The following is a 23,760-nucleotide window of genomic DNA, read 5'->3' as shown; positions in this document are numbered from 1 at the left end:
GATGATGAACAGGTTGAAAAAATGTATACCAGAATTGAGAGTCTTCTAGATGAGCAGAAAACCCACTACACTATTATTATGGGGGACTTCAATGCTAAGGTTGGAAAAAGGCAAAACAGTGCAGAAAGAGGAACTACAGGAAATTTTGGAATTGGTGAAAGAAATAAAAGAGGTGAAAGACTTGTGGAATTTGCAGAATATCAAGGACTGTCAGTAATGAACACTTTTTTCAAGAAAAAGGTGAACAGAAAATGGACATGGAAGAGTCCAAATGGATTAACAACTAACGAAATCGACTTCATCCTCACTAACAGAAGATATATTGAGAATGATGTTACCGTTCTGAATAAGGTAAATGTTGGAAGTGATCACAGAATGGTGAGATTTACACTTGATATAGATGTAGGAAAGGAAAGGAAAAAACTGACTCGAGTAAATAATACAAAGGTCTTTGAGATAACAGAGGAGGAGAAAAAGCAGTATGTACTGCAACTTAAGAACAAGTTTGAGATTCTGCAGATTGCTCAGGACCAAGATATCGACGAGGAATATTACAACTTTCTGAAAGTGATAAAGCCCAAGAAACCTATAGGGAAACAGAAATCCAAAGAAGAAAAAATTATTCAAGAAACACTTGTCATGATGAACCGAAGACAACAAATGAAGAGCAAGAAAAACACTGACAGGGAGAAAATTGAGTATACTGAGTTATGCAAAGCCATTAGAAAGAGACTCAGAGAGGACATAAGAAGATTTAACACAAGAAAAGTAGAACAAAGGATTTAAATCAGCAGCCATGAGCAGTAATACAGAAAGACAAATGATACTGAAACTGAGGAATAGCGATGGTGTACTTATACACAGCAGAGAAGGCATAATTCAAATAGCAAAAGACTACTATAAAGAGTTATACAAGGAGCGAGGGAATGATGACAGCAGTGGGGAAGATGGATTGCAAAGTTGCAACACATACGACATACCCGATATTCTTCCCGATGAGGTAGAACATGCGTTGAAGAAAATGAAGAATCAGAAACCCCCAGGGGAAGATGAAGTTACTGTAGAGTTGTTAAAATTGGGAGGAAGGGACATAACACAAAAACTGGCAAGGCTCTTCACAAAGTGCATTAGAAAAGGTGTGACGCCTAAGCAGTGGAATAATGCAATCATAGTTTTGCTGCATAAGAAAGGAGATAAATCAGAAATTGGAAATTATAGACCAATTAGCTTGTTATCCCACATCTACAAGTTGTTCACAAGGGTCATTACTAACATTTTAGAAAGAATACTTGATGAGAATCAACTGAAAGAGAAAGCTCGCTTTAAGACAGGATTCTCAACTATGGATCACCTTCATGTAATATCACAGCTAATGGAGAAAGCAAATGAATATAAAACACCATTATGCCTGGCACTTGTGGATTATGAAAAGGCATTTGACTCCATACAGCATAAGGCAATGTTTCGGGCACTGGAAAGACAAGGCATAGATACCCCATATATTATGATTTTGAAGGAAATATATGAGAGTGCTACCTTCTTTATTAGACTAGACAAAGACAGTAGGAAATCTAAAATCGAGAAAGGAGTTCGACAAGGAGACACTATCTCCAAAGCTGTTTACTGCTGCCCTTGAGGAAGCTTTCAGAAGATTAGACTGGTTGAAGAAAGGATTCAATGTGAATGGAGAGTACCTAAACCATTTACGATTTGCAGATGACATTGTGGTCATAAGCCACGATCCCAAAGAATTAGAGGAAAATCTTAATCAGTTATGCACAGTTAGTAAGGACTTTGGACTAAAAATGAATATGGATAAAACAAAAGTAATGATGAACAAGTACGCCACAGAAAGGGAAATAATGATTGAAAGAGCAATGATTGAAAAGGTGGAGTCATATACTTATGTGGGACAAGTTATTAGCTGTAATAATGATAAATGGCTGGAAATCAAGAGAAGAATAAATTTTGGATGGACAGCATTCAGGAAATATAGTCAATACTGAAGAGCAATATCCCAGTTTGTCTGAAACGTAAAATAATGAACCAATGTATACTCCCCACCATGACTTATGGAAGTGAAACTTGGGCAGTCATCAAAAGAATGGATGAGAAGCTGAGAACTACACAGCGAAGAATGGAACGAATTATACTGGGAATCAGACTGTTAGATAAGAGAAACACATGGATTAGGCAGCAAACTCAAGTAAAGGACATTCTTATCAAAACTAAAGAACTAAAATGGTCTTGGGCAGGACACATAGCTCGAAGACATGATGACAGATGGACTAAGAAAATAACAGAATGGTACCCAAGAGGAGCTAGAAGAAAACCTGGAAGACAAAGGTGGAGATGGATAGATGAAATTCATTGAGTTTTTGGGTAGTAAATGGATGGCCAGTGCTCAAAACAGAAGGAATTGGAAAGTTGCTGGAGAGGGCTTCATCCTGCAGTGGATTGAAAATGGCTGATGATGATGATCAGTGTTAAGTCATTCTGAACATTCAACAATGTAATTATGTGATTACAGCTTAATTGCAAATTGAGCCTGAACTTGCTAAGCTGAAGTTATGTTATGAGGAGATGTGTAAGTAACACATTATTTCTACGACAGACAGCTTTGTGAAATTTGATTCAATTGTGGCCTCCTTGCTTCCCCATGAAGTAAGTCGCTTGACAGCGAATAAACTTCAGCAACTAAGTTTTTCACAATTATCTCTCCAAGAAAAAAAAAAAAAAAAAGCGATTAAAATAGAAGGCCATCCCACACCAGAGGCTCAGATATCTCAGCCGGGAATAAGTAATAAGAAATATATTTGCAGTTTTAATACTGAAAGTCTATGAAGAGCAGTATCCATTGATTATCACTCTGTCTTCTCCCACTCAACCATCACTTTATCCATAGCAGTAACTTGCCCTTAATGCAATACTGCACCAATTTGTACAGTAGTCTTCCACGTGCAGCCGTATCAAGTTTTCTGAAATCCAAGTATATGATACAAAATTATTTTTTTGCATCCAGTTCCTTTGTGACCACATCGTAGTATTCCAATCAAATTGGTCAGGCAAGATTTCCCCTTAATAAACCCATGCTGTGTCTGAACTATAACTGCAGTCTTGTTTAGATGATCTTGCATTACTTCCTGAACCAGTGTCTCCATTACTTTCTCTGGAACAGAAGTTAAACTAATAGGTCTGTAATTACTCATGTCACTCTTGGATGGATGCTTATTTAGAAGACTTTTATGCTGAACACAATCAAAAGTCTTTGAAACGTCAAGAGCAACTACTTGAGTTTCACCAAACTTTTCCACTGAATTTGTCTATAGCTGGTAACAAAATCCAGTATATCACCACAGGATCAACACTGACAGAATCCATAATGGTGTTCATTGATAAGATGGAAGGTTTCTAGATAGTTGAAGAGTTGGTGGTTAAAAGAAACCAACCTTTAAACCTAAAGTATGCACTGGATATGTAGATGATGTCCTTACCATTTTGGCCACACAGCACTGTGGAACTCACCAATTTTCATTTTCATATCAATAGCCTACATCCATACATCTCATTCAAAATCGAATTAGAAATAGATAAACCACAATTTCTTGATCTACTACAAAGCAAAACCAATAACACAATTACAACGGAAATGTAAGGACATAGGATCTATTCTCCAGTTCTAAAACTTAAAAATGGGCGTGCTCAGGGCCAGCCACCTTTGTAAGGGCAAAGCCCTACAGCAGTGGTGGCCAACCTTTTCGTGTACAGGGGCCATATTCAAAGTTAGATTTGTTTCATGGGGCGCACTGAGTGATTTGAGAAAAATTAGTGTGTTACATTTTCAATGAAGTGTACTGCGCATACACTTTTGCACAGCCAAGGAGGTCAAGCAGAAGGCGTGCCATAATTGAAATCCGTGAACAATTTGATAACACTTTGTATATACACACACTTCTGGTTGGGCATGCACATATTTGATACAAAACGTAGATAAAAGAAATAGAATTCACGACACCAACACGTGGCTTTGTAACTTCAACACTCACATATTCGCTGCAACGAGCACCACAGTCTTTTAAATTCATTTATTTCCACTTATTTTAGCTTTGAATGAACATGGTTTTTGAAATAATTAACAAAATTTAAAATGCAATTTTTTGTCCACTTTCTGCTTGGGTGATATAAAAATTATTTACAGGCCATATCTGGCACATGGGCCATAGGTTGGACATCACTACTCTGAAGGATGAAAGTGATCATAATTGACTGATTTCTATTTTTCTGGTGCAAAAGCAAATGTGGTAATAGAGGGCCACGGCCAAGTTGTAATATAAAAAATAAATGGATGAACGAAATCCTCCAGATAACACACATCTTCAGTAACTGTGGATATCCATAAACTCATCAAAAACATTAAACACACAACAGAAAAATTCTCCTACAATACACCCAACAATATTCCTGACAAAGATAAACAATTAGCATTAGCAGAGGTATATGGTGCAAGAAAGCAAACTGATACAGCATCAGCCAAAAAAAAAATAATAAAATTCCATTTCACACATTCATTCTCTAAAAGGTTGTCCAATTCTTTCTTGAATTTATTTAAACTATCAACTTCCACAACAACAGGTGGAAGTTTGTTCCAGCAATCAACTACCTGCTAGCTAAAGGCAAATTTCTGCACATTTATTCTACAACCGTCTTTCCTCAATTTGAATTTATGCTACCTCAGGTTTGCAATTTGAGCAAGACGAAGAATCCCATCAACAATGAGCTTGCTCAAACCATTCAAGGCCTTATACATCTCAATCAGATCACTTGGAGGTGCATTGGCTTCAGGTGCTGCAATTTGCAGAACTGAAGCCTTTCTTGGTAAAAGGATGCTTTGTTCCCCTCACCAACCTTGTTGCCCTTTTTCTGTACTTGTTCTAGCAACTCTACACCCTTCCTAAAATGAGGCATCCACACCTGTACATGGCCTGATCATTGCCTTATACAAATGGATAATCACCTCTTTATCCTTACTAGCAAAATTCCTCTGTATATCATTGACAAGATCCCATGACCTGCTCTGCCAGCCTGTGTGCACTGTCAGAAAACTTCATATCTGACTGCACAATTATGCCCAGAATCAGCAAAGTAATAGTTCAAAATAATTAAAAAACCCCCATTTTATCGAGTATACGAAAACTACAATAATAAAAGACAAACTTCCATCTCACCCCACCCTCTCCAATACCCCAACCACTACAAACCCTGAGGCTGCCTCCGTAGCCAGGTGGGAAGGAGCAGCAGTGCGTAGCACACGCTTCTTGATTAGACCGGGGTTCGAGCCCGTCACCACCAAATACAGAGGATGCGGAAAGATCAGGAAATGACCACCGCATATCCCGGAGCAATATGGCCTTAGTTGCTAATGCTCCTAAAAACCAAATAACTAAAAACCCTATATACCAGGTGAAATGTAGAGATTGTCCTAAAGCTTAGAGGGGACAAAGCAAGATAAAACTTAGTCAGGTTAAAAGAACACATGAAGGATACTGAAAAAGGCAGAGTTACAAATTCAGACCCAGCTTTCCATGCATGGACAGAGGACCACAAATGGGCATTTTCCGAAACATCAGTACTGGTCAGACAGACATCACAACCGTAGACTCTAGAAAGAAGCATTTTTAAAAGGATTCGAACAACATTAATCGCAACAAAGGAATTCAGCTTGTAAACAGCCACATGCACATCTTTAAGAATGGTCCTAACCCAAATTAAAAAGAAGTTTAAACTTCTTTGCAACCAACCCTCCAACCAAATCCCCCCCCACAACTAAGAGTAGACTATGACCTAGGTGTCACTCTCTACCAACCACCATAGAAACAGATCTTAACGGGAAAAGTTTTCCAACAATATTATTTAGTTCATATAATTTAGTTTATTTATTTAATCTTGTCTTATTCTATTTTCACTTAAAACAATTTTTTTTCCCTTATCACATATCCTTAAATGTCTATTAACCCCATCCCCCCCTCTTTTATCCACTAGGCATTTACCTGCAGTAATGTTCTGGGGGCACAAATAAACTCTGATATCAAGATTATAAAGACTCTTTTCCACCAAACAACCTCAAAGACACTCAAACAACCTGACAATGAGATTGAGTAAACTACAGTATACATTTATATGCTTTCACCCATAAACAAATAAAGTTCATATGACCAAAGTGACCTTTTGTGACGCAATATTGCAAAATCAACTGGTACATAATATTAATATTTACTTATATAAAATTAGCTTTTAAACAAAATTGAATTGATCTTTGAATTAGATCTTAGTTTGATTTGTAAAATTTTCAATTCTACTAAAAATTCCATTATAATAACCATTACTTACAGACTTTGCAGTCACTGAAAAAGCAATAAGAAAATACCACAAAATGTTTGACTCTGTTATGTACATATTTCCAATTTGCAAATAAACATAATTATGCTAATGTAGGTGAGTGCTTTATTATTTTCAAACACAGTTTACCTATTCACCACGCCATTCAACGAATACCCTAGATCAGTGCTACTCAAAGTGTGGTCCGCGGACCGGTGCCAGTCCATGACAAATTTCCAATTTGTCGTGGACATCGCTGGTCTGCAACAGTTGTAGTTTCCAAAATTACCGGTCCACAAGGGATTGGAAATAAAAGGAACTGTTCCTGTGCCACAGATAGTTTGAGAAGAACTGCCTTAGATCATTATACAAGTTAGTTAATGTACACAGTGCATTATATTTTAGGCATGTTCAATTTTATTTTTCTGAAATTAATTCAATTTCTTTTTCTGTGATTAGTAGAAGAAAAAAGTAAATATAGTTATTTCCTTATCAATTGATTACTAAGATTATAAATTTATAGAATACTAAATAAAATTCTATAATTTTATATTCTTTAAACTTAGCCATATAACTGTATAATATTTATTACTCTCTTCCTGCATACTCGTTTTCTTTGAAGTCTCTTTTCACTTTCTATATGTATGAGGTGTGGCAATGAAGTTCCCAGAATGGTTAAATAAAAAGAATACAAAGTAAAGGAGCTCAAAAATGGTTTCATTTTTATTCAAAATCATATTACCACCTGAGTGAATGCACTTATAATGCTGTTATAAAAGTTTCAGCTAAGCGATCCAAAGAGATAATGTTCAGTTCGGCAGCTACGTTATTCTTTATGTCCCCAACATCCTGAAATCTCTTTCCTTTGAGGGCAGTTTTTCACCTTGGGAAAGAGGAAGTAGTCTGCTGGTGCTAGATTGGAAGAGTAGCTTGGATGGTTGATCTGTACACTGCCATATTTTGTCAGAAATGTCTTCACAAGTGTGGAATGGGCTGGAGCATTGTCGTGCAACCAGCTGTCTTTTTCTCGGAAATCTGGCCTCACCCAGGAAATGCTCTTCAATAGACATTGAAGCACCAGTATGTAGAACGCAGAATTCATGCTCTCTCTCTCTCTCCCCTTTTTGTCAAAAAACACAACCAGCATCATCTTGATCATGGACTTCTGTAAACCACACTTTTTGGGCCTTGGTGTCCAGTGACAATACAGTCAAGAAAATTAGGACTGTCTTGACAAGTCTGGATGAAATCTGTAAAACAAAACTCTTCATTTGCTTCTGCTCATCCATGAGGATGTGTAGAACAAAATTTTGCACGGGTCTTCCTCTTCCCTAAACCTTTGTGCAAAATTTGATGAATCATCTCCTTATTCATATCCAACTCATCAGTCATCATTCTGAGCATCAAACAATGATCGCTTGCCACAATTTCCTGAAATTTTGCAATTCTGTTCTCATTTCAAGAGGTTGATGGACATCCAGTTCTTGGGTCATCCCAAACATGCTCACATCCATTTTAAACATGCTTATAACATCCAAACACAGTGTCATTACTTAACGTTTCATCACCACAAACAGTTTTTAACATTTAATATATTTCTGTTGCAGATTTACCCAATTTAAAATAAAATTTGACATTCATTCATTGCAAAATCGTGACACAGAAGTAACACTACAACAGAAACTGGTTGTTACTTGTAACCTGTCAGTCTAATGGACAATCTCCATACCATCATCTGTTGGAAGAAAGTCTGAACTACGGGGGGGGGGCACTGAAAGACTGAAGGGTTTGAAAAAGTCATAATTTGTTCATTTTCAATCTTTTTTATTTTCTTTTTTTACAGGTTATACAGGATCCCTTGGAGATTAAATTGGCTACGTATGATGTCCAGCAACGAGTAAAACTCATTGGATTTTTCTATTCCAGTGAATGATCAATTATTGAAACTCAGAGAAAATACCGGAAACATTTTAAAGTAAGAGTATCTCCTAGCGGTAACATGATTCAGAACCTAATTGCCCAGTTTGAAAGAACTGGATCAGTCGGCGATCTTCCGGGAAGAGGTCCTAAATGAGCACTGTGCGCACTGACACAGCAGTGGAAGCTGTACGGCAGAGTGTCCTTGAGGATCCATCTGCCTCTACCCATCGTCACTCTGCTCCACTACGCATCGCCAGAATATCGCTTCAGAAGATTCTGAAACTGGATTTAAAAATGTTTCCATACAAGATCCAAATGGTCCAAGCTTTACTACCCCAAGATACTCAGCAGTGCCTGCAGTACGCCATTCGATTTCAACACCTAGCCAGAGATAACAACAACTTTTTGAACAACTTGATAATCAGTGATGAGGCCCATTTTCATTTAAACAGGTACATCAACAAATAAAACTGCATTTGGGGTACTGAGAATCCCAGGGAATTACATCAACATCACTTGCATCCCCCAAAATGCACTGTTTGGTGTGGTATTGTGGCTGAAAGAGTTATCGGCCCCTATTTCTTTGAAAACGAGGAAGGTCAGCCAGAAAGAATCAACGGGGCCCTGTACAGGACAATGATTGAAAATTTTTTATGTCCAGCAGTCGAAGATAATCAGGAGGTATGGTTCCAACAGAATGGAGCTACTACGCACACTGCCAGCAACGATGGACCTCCTGCGAGAAATTTTCGGTGAACGAATAATTTCAAAAAATGCTGAATTTGTTTGGCCTCCGCGTTCACCTGATTTGATGGCTCCAGACTTCTTTTTGTGGGGCTACTTGAAAGAACAGATTTACGTATATAAACCTCGAACAATTCAAGAACTTAAGGAGAACATTCGAGCCGAAATCCGACGTTTACGACCTGAAACCTTGCGTACGGTCATGGAAAATTCTGTGGAAAGAGCCTGTATTTGTGAGCAGGAAAATGGTGGTCATTTGAGGGATGTTGTTTTTCACACATAATACTAAAAAAAAAATCCATTAATTATATTTCCAAATAAAATAATAAAAAATTTAAAAAAACACGTGTTTGTAAAAGTTATTTTTGTTTTATATCATTCAGTCTTTCAGTGGCCACCCTGTACAACATACCACTTCCGTTTATTTTCAAACTCATCGAACATGACCACAAAAGCACCAGTCTGGGAACTTTATTACAAAAACCTCATATGCATCTCTTCACAAGCAACACTATGTTCAAGAATCTTACACAGCAATACACAAGAAGTGTGCAGTCTAAAGCTAACAATACTGCATTAAAACTTCATTTAATCGATGAATTTCTTTTCCCCCATACAATTTGTATTGAAAAAAGAAAAACAACTGCTAGGTTTCCACTAGTCAGATTTTAATGAAACTTCAAATGACTGAAAGGAGTCTGGGATCCAGGCTACAGCATGTGGCTGCATACTTCTAAAGCTCTTAATTACAGGTTAGTTTTGAAAATAATTTTGAATTTTTTTTATTTTAATATACTAAACTGTAGTTAATATATAGCTTGTATTCCTACAGTCACATAGATTACTTTATTTTTGAATTTAGATAGTATTTGGAAAGCTACAGCTTAATATTCATATATCCTTTGCAATCGATATTTTGGAAGGAACTTCATTAACTTTTGTTGTGAAGCTTAAATTTAATTTCAGTAGTGGTTAAAAGTTTTGTCAGCAGTATAATTTCTGAAATACTCTGTTAATTTGCAATTTGTAAAGTATTTGGAAAGCTACAGCTTAATATTCAGATAGCCTTTGTTATCAATATTTTGGGGAGGGAATTTTGTAACTTTCATTCAGTAGCTTAAATTTAACTTCTTTAGTGAATTAAATTTTGTCAACGGTTTAATTTTTGCGATATTTGCTCAATATAAATTTTGTAATATATTGTAAATTTAAATTTCTTTGTAAAGTTCAAATTTTACTTTAATTATGGTTGCTGCAAGATCCACTTACAATACAAGTCCTGCAGGCATTTCCATGCGAGTCACGACTTCATTTGTACAGCCTGTGACATGTATTCTAAGGTAGTCTAGTAGACAAACCTAGCTCATCTGGCAATTCTTTTCTGTACTGACTCAAATTGCAACTTGGTGTATTACAAGAAGAATTTCAGTTACTAATGAAATGAGTGTTTGCCCTAGAAACAAATGTAACTGGGAGCTCATCAGGAACTCAAGTATCTCTGACCTGCCAAGTGATGCATCTCCAGTTTGGGACACAGAAATAACCAAATTGCTCTGGTCGAAGGTGATCTAGTTTTATTGGGCGATTCTATTATCAGGGAAATGGGTAACATTTTTTGTAATAAAGATAGGTGGCCCAGGACCACAATGTGTTTGCAAGGAACAACAATTGATGATGTTACCAAAAGATTGTCAGATTTTAAGACGTAAAGAGAGAATTATTATTTATGTGGGGACTAATGATATTAAATGTGCATGACGTGACCATCTGTTGGAGAAATACATGACTATGCTGAAAAAATGCTGGGAGTTAGGCCAGAATCTGTATGTGTTTGCAATTCAGACATGATAGGGTGGATTAAATGCTGAAAGTCTTGTGGGTTAACGAGAGATTTGAGGAAATCTGAAAGACACTAAGGGGGAAATTTTTTATCAGCATGGCCCACATCTGTAAGTAGTAGGAATCTATTTTGCAGAGATGGTATTCGTTTGAACAAAGGTGATGTGAGGGATTTTTGCCAGTATCATTTAGGATACTGTAAAGGTTCGGGGAAACTGCCAGTTGGAGGGGGAGGGGGAGAAGGGTAATTTAGATTCACATTTATCTAATAATATGAGTCAAAGTAATTCTTGCACTCACCTTATGAATTCTTGTTTGTTGCCACAACAGTCGACGTTTATAAGATGTTCTGAGGGTTTTGAATGAGAGGCAAGACTGGGATACAAACCTAAATAACTTCAAGGGTGTGTCAGGGTAGTAAACTATAGGAGATTACTTAGTCTCAACAGTGTCTACAGTAATGTCAGGTGTGTTATCAATAAAATGTTTGAATTTGAACTTCTGGTTAGGACAACTAATGCTGATATCATATGTCTAGCAGAAACATGGTGCCACCTGGAAATTGGTGATGACGAGTTCCACTACAGTATTTATAATGTATTTAGGAAAGATAGGGAAAATAGAAGGGATGGAGGGGTCATGCTTCTTATCAAAAGCAGCCTGAGTGTGAAAAGAGCTTTTGCTGAGTCTGAAGTTACGTCTGCCAGTGAAGAATCTGTGTGGTGTGAGTTAGTCGAAGGCAAAGGAACAATGAGAGCAAAAGTAATCTAAAGACTAGAAGGTTGTGAGGAATATGATGAGAGTCTTTACATTCAGATGGAATGGGCAAGCAAGTGTGAATGTCTTATTATGTCCCAAACTGATTGGAATAAGTGAGAGGGAAACTCATGATGGGGGAAAAACTTTTTAAAATAAACTAGAAGATTATTATTTGTACTAGCATGTTAGAGAAAGTACTAGGGGTTAGAATATTCTTAACCTCACCATTACTAATGATGAGGATGACATAACAGGGCTTAAAGTGCAGGAACCATTGTCAGGAAGTAATCAATGCAACTGTCAGCTGGAAGATGAAGAAAGACATTGCAGTAGTTAAAGGGATGGGTTTTAACTTCAGAAGAGGGGACTCTGACAGTTTAAGGTGCTATATGGTATTTGTGAACTGGGCAGATTACTGAGGGATGGCAAATACATTTGAATTATGGAATACTTTTAATGCAAAAATCACAGAAGCAATGAAGGCACACATAGGTTTAAGAAAATATTGCAGGAGGAAGACGTCGAAATGGATGACTATGAGCTGGCTGGGCAAACAGAACAGAAAAAGATAGCATGGGACATTTACAGAATTATGAAAAGTACTGAAGCCTACAACAGGTACAAGTTGATCTGAAGTAGTGCCACAAATAAGGTCAGGGAGGTCAAGACTATGTATGGGAAAGCACTAGCTAAGAGAGCAAAGAATGGGGACATGGAATTTTTCATGTATGTATGTGAATACAAGGAAGAAAAGAAGCGAATCAGATTGGACCCTTGTGTACTGGGTGTGGGAAAGTCTTAGCCAAACAAGCTGATTTGAATGAATTGAACAGGTATTTTGCATCTGTCTTTATTGATGAAAGGCCCTTCGTGCTGAGCCATATGAAATTAGTGATGTAATTACAGATAAATGTTTATTAGAAAAATTTTTGGGGATAAAGGCTCTTGGAGTTGATAGCATATACTCTAGTTTTGAGAGAGAGAGTGTGCAAGGAAGTGTATTGAAATGTTGAGGTTATGAGGGCATCTTTGGACTCGGGGAGGGGGAGGAACATTCCTTCGGATTGGAGAAGTGCCAAGAGTGAAGTTAGCGACTACAGACCAGTTAGTCTGAATTCAGTGGAAAATCTTAGAGGCACTGATTAAGAGTGCAATCCAGGGACATTTAGCTAAATATGCCATTCTGAAGGACACTCAACATGGCTTTGTTAAGGGTAAATCATGCCTAACTTAGCAGGCTATTTTGACAGCTACTTGTGATCTGGATTTAGGGAATAATTTCAACATAGTTTATTTGGATTTTAGCAAAGCATTTGACTCTGTCCTTCATTAGAGGTTACTGTATAAGCTTGAACAGGTTGGGATTACTGGTAAGATTCTAAAATGGATTGCTGGGTAGAAGGCAGAGGGTTGTGATTAATGGATATGCTTCAGATTGGTGTAACTTCACGAGTGGGGCCTTCAAGGATCGCCATTGTTTCTCATTTTCATAAATGACATCGACGAAGGTATAAATTATTATTATTAGCCATATGGTGCAAGGAAACCTGAGGCTTTTGCTGCACCAGCCAAAAAAGAATTTCTGAGTTACCCTGAGAGAGAGAGAGAGAGAGAGAGAGAGAGAGAGAAAACAAGAGTCAGAAGTAAAAGGGAATCACCAAGAAAGAGAAAAATGATGATATCCAGCTCAGGAGCCTGGGTGTGCCAAGTCCATACTCAACCAACAAATGTGAGCCACTGGGAATACTTTTTGGCAGAGTTGTTAATAATCTATGCCAAAAGGTGTCCCTCAGGATGACTCGAACAGACATCAAAGATGGTCAGAAAAGTGGCAGTTTTAATGCAGCTAAATGTAAGGTCTTACACATGAGGAATAGCAACCCACAAATAAATTATACACTTGGTGGGATTGAATTAAGAACAGTGAAGGAGGAAATGGATCTAGGAGTTACAATACGAGCAGATATATGAAGTTGATTTCTTCCAGGCAGCCAGGAATGCCCATGATGTTCTATCGAACACTATCCTGTAGAGATAGGGAGGTCATAATCCCATAGACAATTGTAAGACCAAATTTGGATTACTGTGTTCAAGTATGGAGCCTTATCTGAAAAAGGGAATCAAGCTCTTGAAAAGGTACAAAGATGGGCAACTCAAATGGTGAGATTGGCAGAAGGATGACCAAATGAGGAAACACTCCGATTATGCGGGGTTCAGAGCTTAGCAACCAGGCACCTCAGAGGGATTAAAAAAATGAATGAAGGTGAAATTCTTTGTTCTGAACAATTCCAGAACTAGGGGGTGATAAATTCAAATTACAGGGCTTGAGATTTAGATTAGATTGTAGGAAATTTTCTTTTAGCCAGCGAGTCGTTCATAGCTGGAACAAGTTGCCCTCACAGGTAGTTGAGGCTGACAGTTTGAATAAATTCAAAGGCACTTACCTGTGCGAGGAGGGAAGCATATAATTTGTGTTTTCTTATCTACTTGATTTTTTTTTTTTTTTTTGTGCCAGTGCAGCAAAAGCCTGTAGCTTCCTTGCACTATAAGGCAAATATTATTACTATTACTGAATATTTCTTAAAGGCCCAAATACCCAAATAAAAAATTTCACAAAAATCTGTCCACTGGGAGTCCTTCTGTTATAAGCGGTTGGACATACAGACATGATGAAGACAACAGGAGGTGTATGTATGTGTGTGTGTGTGTGTGTGTGTGTGTGTGTGTGTGTGTGTGTGTGTGTGTGTGTGTGCATGTGAATGCAAATAAGAAGAAAATCTAATTGCCCATTTTGATTAAATGCATCCTTAACCAGAAAGGAAGTCTCCAAGATTTTTTGTAACTCTAGAGAACCCTTTGGAGTAATTTAAGAATAGAGGAGGAAATAGAGATGGGTCTGAAATGCTTTACTACCCAGTGAAGAGGAGAAAAGATTCAGGCTAATGCATAAGTTGGAAATTGAGGTAAAGGAATGAGAATATAGCAACTTGAAAATTTTGAATTAAATCTGGGCCTACAGTTTCTACAGTTAAAGATAATTTCTTAATTAAATTCATTATTTCCTCAATTGAAAAGGTAATTGTGGATATGGGTGTCTGCCAATATGGGTTTTCTGAGCCATCATCCAAGTTAGATGAGAAATTCTTGGCTGGTATACCAAATCTACAATTCCAGATGGTAATTCAGATACGTAAAACGCGCGCACACACACACACGCACGCACGCACGCACACACACACGCACACCTTAGATTAGAAGTGAATAAATTTAGCCATTTCTCAAGACCACCGGACAAAAAAAAAAACTATCATATATAGGAGAACGGCTTTCCCACATGAGACACAAGAGGCAAAAATCTATTAATCATTTCTCCCCCTCTCTTTGTTGAACAAAATAAAGGTAAGTGCAAGTTCATCAACCTGCCATAATTTGTAAATACAGGTAATCCTTGTATAACGCGGAGGTTAGGTTCCAGAAACATCACACGTTATATGAGGTTCAGTTTTCATACAAAATGTAGGGTTATGTTCTGTACTGTCTTTTTAATTATAAAAACAACGACATTCAACAAAAACATATTTTATTCATTCAAGAATTCATGTAACTAACTATTTAACATAGCATAAAATTATAAAAATTAGGAATGGTACATAAATTTCATTGCGCAATAATGAATAAATTTCAAAATTAAAGAAATGGATATTTTAATCGTCATCATTGTCTTCAGAAAAAATATTTCGTAGATATTCTTTATTTACGAGTGGTCAGATGTCGTTATCACTTGAAATCTCTTCGACATCATTTGTATAATTCTCACTGGGTACTTCAGCTGGTTTTCTTATCAAAAAGTTGGTAATAAGACCTTGCTTACCACTATGCTGCACTTTTTTTTATTAAGTTCACAATATGGAGCTAAACAACTGTCCAATTGTCTTTTTAATTTTTCTGAGCGCTCTGTTGGGGGAACATTATCTGTAAAATAACTTCCTAACTTTTGTGCCAAATTTAATCCTTCTGCTAATTTCTTTAGACTGAACTCTTTAATGGACTCAGCACAATCAGAATCTTCAGTAGAACTTTCCTCACCATTTGTATTTGGTTTGCCATCTTCTGTTAATTGAACCAATTCCTCCTCATTTAAATCTTGTTTCTTCATCAATTAATTCACGAATTTCATTTTCAACCATATCGGAAAATCCCTCACCACCACAAATGTGTGCCAGGTTTGTTATACGACTTAGTTCAGCATCCACAAGAGGTACGAAAGTTTGATTAAAGACGACACCAGGCCATATTTTCCAGCAACCTTTCAGTGTAGAGGGTTTTAACTCCTTTACACATAGAGAAATTATTTTTACACAATTAAATATTGAAAACTCTTTCCACACTTGAGGCAATGTCATGTTTGGATTAGATTCCATTTTTTCCAAAATTAATTCGAATGTTTGACGAATATAATACGCTTTAAATGTTGAAATTATCCCTTGATCAAAGGGTTGAATAAGTTATGTTGTATTAGGCGGTAAATAAATTATTTTAATATTTGGATGGGTTACATTTTTTGAGTGCCCTGGCGTGTTATCTAAAATTAGTAAAATTTTAAAGTCGATATTCTTTTTCTTTGTGTATCTTTCTATATCAGGCTCAAAACAGTTAAAAAACCAATTTTCAAATATGCTAGCTGTAAGCCATGCCTTTTTGTTGGCTCCAATAAACAGGGAGGGTGGACTTGTCAATCGCTTTCATAGCACGAGGATTTAAAGATTGGTTAATTAACATTGGTTTTGTCATGTAATCACCTGACGCATTACTACAAAATAGTAGAGTAATTCTGTCTTTAAAAACTTTGAATCCAGGAGCTGTTTTTTTCATTTTTTGATTTATAAGTGCGTTTTGGCATTTTTTTTTTTCCAGTTTAACCCAAATTTGTCTGCATTGAATACTTGGTCTGCACTATATCCACTTTCTTCAATGATTTTTTAAAAAGTTCTTCTGGGAATTTTCGGGCGGCATCTATGTCTGCTGATGCTGATTCTCCTTGGAGCTGAAGATTATGCAAAGAAAATCGCTTTTTAAAATTTTCGAACTAGTCCTTACTGGCACAAAATTCATGCTCAGAGCTTTTTTCTGAAAAATCTTGTTCAAGTTCTTTTAAATATTGATAAATTTTGAGGGCTTTTTGTTTAATAAGGTTTCCCCTCAAAGGCATTTTCTTGTGAGTGCAATCTTCAATCCAAACCATTAGAGATTTCTCCATTTTTTCCATTAAAATATTGCATACATGAGCAAACGCGCTTTGCACTTATCGTTGACCCAGCAATAACACTATCTCTGATTTTCTGCTCATTTTGTTTGTTTGTACGAATTGTTGATTCATTTAAATTCAAAGTCCTTGCAACACTCCTTGTTTTTCTCCATTTTTCAACCGATCCAAGATTTTAATTTTTTCTTTGAGAGATGAATTTTCTTTTCAATGTTTGTTTTTTCCTTCTTTTGCAGTTATGGTGGCCATTACTATAAAAAATAAATTTTTTATTTGCCAAGGGGTATTCCCTGAATCAATTCGCTATTTATAACTACTTGCGTAACAATTAACTCTTCATATGGTAAAAAACTGCCACAACACAAAAAAATATGTATGTACGTACTTGCATGTTTCCCCTTATATAAATTCGGCTCTGGCAACTACACCTGTTATACGAGCAGACAAGGGCGCCTCCGTAGCCAGGTGGGAAGGAGCAGCAGTGCGTAGCACATGCTTCTTGATTAGACCGGGGTTCGAGCCCGTCAACACCAAATACGGAGTATGCGGAAAGGTCAAGGAATGACCACCGCATATCCCGGAGCAATATGGCCTTAGTTGCTAATGCTCCTAAAAACCAAATAACGAATGAACGAACGAACGAACGAACGAGCAGACAAAAATTTAACGAACATAAAGTTTGATTTTTAAGTTGCGTGGTAAAAGTGTGTGAAAAGAAATGATACAACAATTTGTAGATTGCGCTATATCGAAACCACAACCGTGTCATACAAGGGTAGCCACAATTTATAAACCGCGTTATACGAGGGTTACTTGTATTAGTAATTTCAGATATCCTAGAAGCATAATTAATGGCAGTACAGGAGAGCCACCTCAACCTCGTAAGAAGCTCAACAGCAAAGCAGGACATTTTACTAATATATCCCATGGAAAAATATTAGTTAAGTAATTTTGGAGAGAATATTCTGTTATGTTTACCTGTAATCAGATTTCTGCTTGTGACTGTGGACTTAAATTTTTAAATTTGGAACTGAAATACTAATGGTAAATGGTATGAAAGGGTGAATCATATTAACAAACTATAAAAACTTTTAACATTAGTAAATACTAGGCCCAGTATTTCAGATTTCATAGTAAATTTCCAATAATTTGGTAAAGGGCAATAGCATCACACACATCCTCAACATCCTTCTTTCTCTCAAAAAAAATTTAAATTCCCCAAATAGGATAACTGATACAGTGACATTCCCATTCAGCATAATTCAGGTGAAAAAAAAATTCAAATCAGGCAAAAATAGACATTTAAAAGTTACACAAGAGATTAAGATTGCTTCAAATTTCTCTGAATCAGATCCAGCCAAATTTGAAAAGTGTCATTAAAACTCATGAAACCCATCCATTATATGGAATAAAACCAATGGTTACTAAAGCAAAAACAAGTGAAAAGAACAACCTCATAATTTAGCCACTGTGTCCACCTTTCACTAACAATCTATATAGAAAAGTCATCTAATAAATTTAGAAGTCTTGTTGCTGTGTGAGTAATCAGCACACAAGTTCCTGACAATATTTGGAAGGTTAAGGTTCCCCATTATAAGACATTCTGATTTATTGATCTATTCTATTTGTGCATATAGCTGTTCATTATACTCATAACAGTCACTTGGCTTACAGCAGACACCTGCTCTCATTTTAGTTTCTCATTTTATGCTGCATGCCAAACTGACTAAACATTGCACTGGCCACCTACATCAATCCACTTCCTTAGATTCTATGTTCTTCTTAACCAAGAACATAATTCCTCCTCCCCACCATCCTTGTCTGTCCTTCCTGTACAATGTTGTACTCATCATATTCAAATTCCTCATTCCTTATGTCTGAGTGATATCAAGTTCCACAATACCCCTACAATATCTGCATTTGTTGACTTAACCCAGTGGTTTTCAACCGGGATGCCGCGGCACACCAGGGTGCCGCAACAACATTCTTAGGGTGCCGTGTAATTTCGGTTTAAGTTACTTAAAGTTATTATTATTTTATTATTATTTTTTTTGAAATTTATACATTTATTTCATTATAAAAAGGTGTATCTTTTTAATTTTGTGGTGATCTATAATTGATTGTTATTTAGTACCTCTATATAAAGAATAAAAATATTATATAGGTATATATTAAAATGTCAAAAACCACTGTGTTAGGTATTTCTTTTGGCCTAGGGGCACTATGAAAAAATGACTGGACACTAAGGGCGCCATGAACCGAGAAAGTTTGGGAACCTCTGACTTGACCAATACTTCAAATTCAGTAAATTTATTATTCAGTACACTACTGGCATTAGTATACAAGAAAGCATATGTGCAACTGTTTTCGCTCTTAGTAACCCCAAACACAGCCCACATATTTGCTTGTCCCATGATAACCACCATCAAGTCTTGTAACCTCCAACACCTTGCTAACCAGGTTGCTGTATGTCCTACTAGAAGCAGTGCAAGAATTGCTTTCACCCCTGCTTGTAACTGTTGTTACTCGGTGTATCACCTGAAGCTAGCAAATTGCCAGCCCACCTAATGCTGCTTCAATAGCATCGGCAAATATTCTTGTATCCCATCTATTTAAGTGCATTCCTTTCCTGTGACAGTGGTCACTCTTGTTGAAAAGCACAGACCATGATGAAAAAAAAATTCTATCCCATGAGCTTTGGACAATTTCTCCAGCTACAAATTGATTGATAAAGCTCTCATCATGTACTCCTTCCTATCTGGTCTGGGCAGAATTGTTGACACTTTTTAAATTTATTCCTTACATGATTTTTTTCTCAACACTACTGTCAACTTAGTATTAGTAGTGGAAAATTAAGCAAGGAAGCAAACTTATACAGCATTAGTAAAAAAATAAATGAAACCCACCTCATCTCATCACTTCTAATAATTTGCATAAATCTTTATTAAATTTATTCAAACAACCCACTTCCATTACCCCAATGAACATTTGTTCCAAACATCTATCCCACAGCCATCCTTTTTTCCAACTTAAATTTATGTCCCCTCATGTGTGTTTGTCCAAGAAGGAACAAGAATGCCAGCAGCATTTAATCTATTCAACCCATTTAAAGCTTTAAACACTTCATGTCTCTCCATAGTGCCTAGTTTCCAAGTGATGCGATTTGAAGAACTGAAGTCTTTTGTGGTATAAGTACTACCATTCTGTATCCTTCAGTAAATTGTTTAACTAAGTAAAGCTTCAGATGTTCTATTCTTAATATTAGTACCAAACATATACAATATCACTTTTTGTGCCCTTAAAAGATAACTACTTTACAACCTCATTAACTTCAGCCTCCAACACACATACCCTGGTCCTATTCCATGTGTCATTTTTGCACAATATATTTCTCATTTTCCCGACAATAGTCACCAATTTCCTGTGGACCAGAGACCTCTGTCATGGAGGAAATTAGACACTTATAAAACAGTTTGTGCATTTTAATGAACGGTGCTGAGAGCTAGGTAACAAATAAAGGACTTGATCAAAAATTAGGGATTTCTGGAATAAGAGTTTTTACCTCTCCTAGGAACATACTGCCCCAAATTCACTAGAATCATGCATAAGAGTATCTTGATTTCCACAGTTTCTATAGCTATCTGTCCAAAGAATATCTGGATCATGATTCTGGCCTTTAGATGGCAGATCAAAAACAAACACTTCTTCAGACTGAGGATAGATGGCTTTCTTCTGAATTAAATGGAACTAACCTAATGAAAATAGAAGCCAATTCATATTAGAAATTAAAAAAATAAGAAATAATCTTTGGGGGGTGTTACCTTTGACCATAAATAAAGATATGACAGTCCAAAAAAGACTAATCTGTGTAATCACAGTGACCTGCACGCACCCAGTGGGTGTAAAAGATTTGGATGATAGTGATTTAAAATTTTTTTTCTTTAATTATTTAACAAAAAAAAAAAAAAAAAAAAAAATCACCTGCTTGAGTTGTGCATTTTTCAAAGAACGTGCTTGAGAGTTGAATATACATGGACTGCATGTGCACTCTGTGCCAACGAATGTTTCATCTTAGGCAGCTTACACTGTCTAAAATTTTACATGAATACCAGAGTAATGGCAATTTTTTTTTTCTTTTTTTTTTTACATCTTGTTATATGAAAAAAAAAAAAAAAAAAAAAAAAATTCACTAATTCCTACTTTCAACATCTTATTTGCATGTGGGTAGTTATGTTTCATATTTTCACAGCACAAGATGTATATGTCTGTTTTTTAAAAACAGACAAACAAAAATTTTGATGTAATAATAAAAACTACCAATCAACCTAGGAGCAAAATCAAAATGGCAATTTTAATAATTCAATGACTAATACTAAATTTATAATTACAATAAATAAACCATTTACCTATAACTGGCAGCTGATCATCATCTAAATATATTTTTGCTGCACCATCCTAAAGAAATTAATAAAATCAGTTAACATGTATTTTTGCTGGAACAATGCATTTTAATTAAATTATTAATTTTATTATATCAGAGGTGGGCAACTTTTGGTGAATGGTCCAAATCAGTGGCTGGCTTATTTAAAAAATTCTGGTTGGTGTTTGTTGGGACATTTTTACACATTCACATACACTGATGAGCACATAACATTATGACCACCTACCTAATATGATGTTGGTCCTAAACGTGCAGCCCCAAAATAGCTCGTACCCAGCGGGGCATGGATGCTACAAGATTTCTAAATGTGTCTTGTGGTATCTGGTACCAACACTTAATCAGCAGATCCTTTAACTCCAGTAAAGTCCGTGGCTGAGATGCTGCAGAGAACGGAGTTGCTGTTCCAACACAAACCACAGATGCTTGATGGGACTGATGTCTGCAGAATTTGGAAGCCAGGACAATACCTGGAAGTCTTCCTTGTGTTCCGTGAAGCAGTCTTGAACAATCCGGGTGGTGTGGCATGGTGCATTATCCTGCTGAAAGATGGCACCGCCAGAAGGGAAGACCTGGTCAGCAATGATGTTTAGGTAGGTGGTAGATGTCAGAGCGTCTGGCACATGGATGACTGGACCCAGGGTATCTCAGCAGAACACTGCTCAAAGCATGACACCACCACTTCCCTAGGTAAACGATGCATATGTACCCGGCCGTACACACGTTTCCTATTGCACCGTGTGTACCCGGCTGTACACACGGTGCAATAGGAAATGTGATTCATTGGATCGGACGACCTTACAATCAAATCAATCAAAGTCCAGTTTTGATGCTCATGTGCTCATTGTAGGAGCTGTCGCCAGTGAACCGTGGCTAGAATGGGCACTCTGAGTGTCCTGCAGCTACGAAGCACAATTTTCAGCATGGTTCGATGTACTATGCATTGTGACATTACTCCCGCCACCAGCATTCCAATTACTGGCTAGTTGCGCCACAGTCACCCTTCTGTTGCCAGGTAACATCCAGGAGAGCCTTTGCTCACCTCGAGCATCGATGAGCCATGGTCCTCCAACATCTCACTGGTGGTTCGTGGGTTCCCCCCTCCTCGGACCACTTTCGGTAGGTACTAACCACGGCTGACTGTGGGCATCCCACCAGCCATGCTATTTCGGATATGCTCTAACCCAGTCATCTGGCCATTACAATTTGGCCTTTGTCAAACTCGCTTCAGATCGCTGCCTTTCCCATCTGAATTCCCATCAGTATGGGGATAATGGAGACATTGTGTACAGAAAAGACAGGAAGGTTATTCTCTAAGTTATAAAGCACATAAAATCTAAGGCTGTGCATCCAAAATTGGGTGGTTGAAATGGGTGGAAAGATCAACGTTGAGTCAGTTTGGTGTGACATAAGCACTGGAAAACAAAAACGAGGGATTTTGTTATAGGCCTAATGACTGTGATAATTATAATGAGCAACTGGACAGACATATAATAAAGAGTGGGCAAGTAAATCAGAATGTCTTATTATGAGGGATTTTCATTTTCTAGATATTGACTAGAACTTGTGAATTGGTCACTCACACAGTAGAAAGATGTTTGTGAATTTACTGAATCACTGTTTTCTACACCAGCATATTAGAGAGGTACCAAGAGAAAGCAACATACTTGATCTGATTATCAGCAGCGATTCTTGATGCATTAAGAATCAGTAAATAAAAGGTCCAGTAAGTGGCAGTGGTTATATTGCATTGAAGTAAGATTTATGTAGTCACCTTTATGAAAGTAAGATTTTACTTTCATAAAGGTGACTACAAAAGCTGTCCGGTCTCAGACACTTTTTAAATTCTATGCAATGGGACCAATTAGCATTAGCAGAGGCATATGATGCAAAAAAAAAAAAAAAAAAAAAGCAAGCTTATATAAGCAAAAAAACTTCCCATTTCACCCATCCAGTCAATCGAAATGTTTGTCTAGTGCAGCCTTGAATTTAGAAGAACTCTTTATTGCACACAAAAGGCATCCACCATAAACAATACCCTTCATTCTAGAATTGATGTGTGAAATAAACCATACAATTGTTTTTTCTCAATTTAAATTTATGCCTTCTCAGGTGCGGAATCTGAGTAAGAGGAAGAATCCCATCAGCAATGAGCTTGCTCAAACCATTCAATGCCTTATAAACCTCAATAATATCACCTCACAAGTGCCTAGTCTAGTCTAGTCTAGTCTACATACACTGCAATTTGCAGAACTTAAGCCTATCTTGGTAACAGCAACCCTTTGTTTCACTCACTAATCTCATTGCCCTTCTCTCTACTCATTCCAGTAGTTCAACATCTTTCCTAAAATAATGCCTCCAGACCTGTGTGCAGTACTCAAGTTGTGGCCTGACCATTGCCTTATACAAGTGTAACCAGGTG

The 23,760-nt window shown here is 36.9% G+C and overlaps 1 protein-coding gene across 1 annotated transcript in view; it reads right to left on the bottom strand.

Annotated features, from left to right (window-relative positions):
• Nse4 (SMC5-SMC6 complex kleisin component Non-SMC element 1) overlaps window positions 1-23,760 on the bottom strand; it is a 166,939-nt gene that overhangs the window by 13,962 nt on the left and 129,217 nt on the right. Inside the window, exon 8 of the mRNA XM_090373402.1 lies at window positions 21,307-21,355. Coding sequence (XP_090229528.1) covers window positions 21,307-21,355 — 49 coding nt within the window. The remainder of the gene's footprint in view (window positions 1-21,306; window positions 21,356-23,760) is intronic.

The sequence above is a fragment of the Mastigoproctus giganteus genome, chromosome 5 (assembly GCF_048544385.1).
Source record: "Mastigoproctus giganteus isolate SK-2022 chromosome 5, ASM4854438v1, whole genome shotgun sequence".
In the NCBI taxonomy this organism is placed as follows: Eukaryota; Metazoa; Arthropoda; class Arachnida; order Uropygi; family Thelyphonidae; genus Mastigoproctus; species Mastigoproctus giganteus.
Note: the sequence above shows the minus strand (reverse complement) of the source record. Positions and strands in the feature narration are given on the sequence as shown.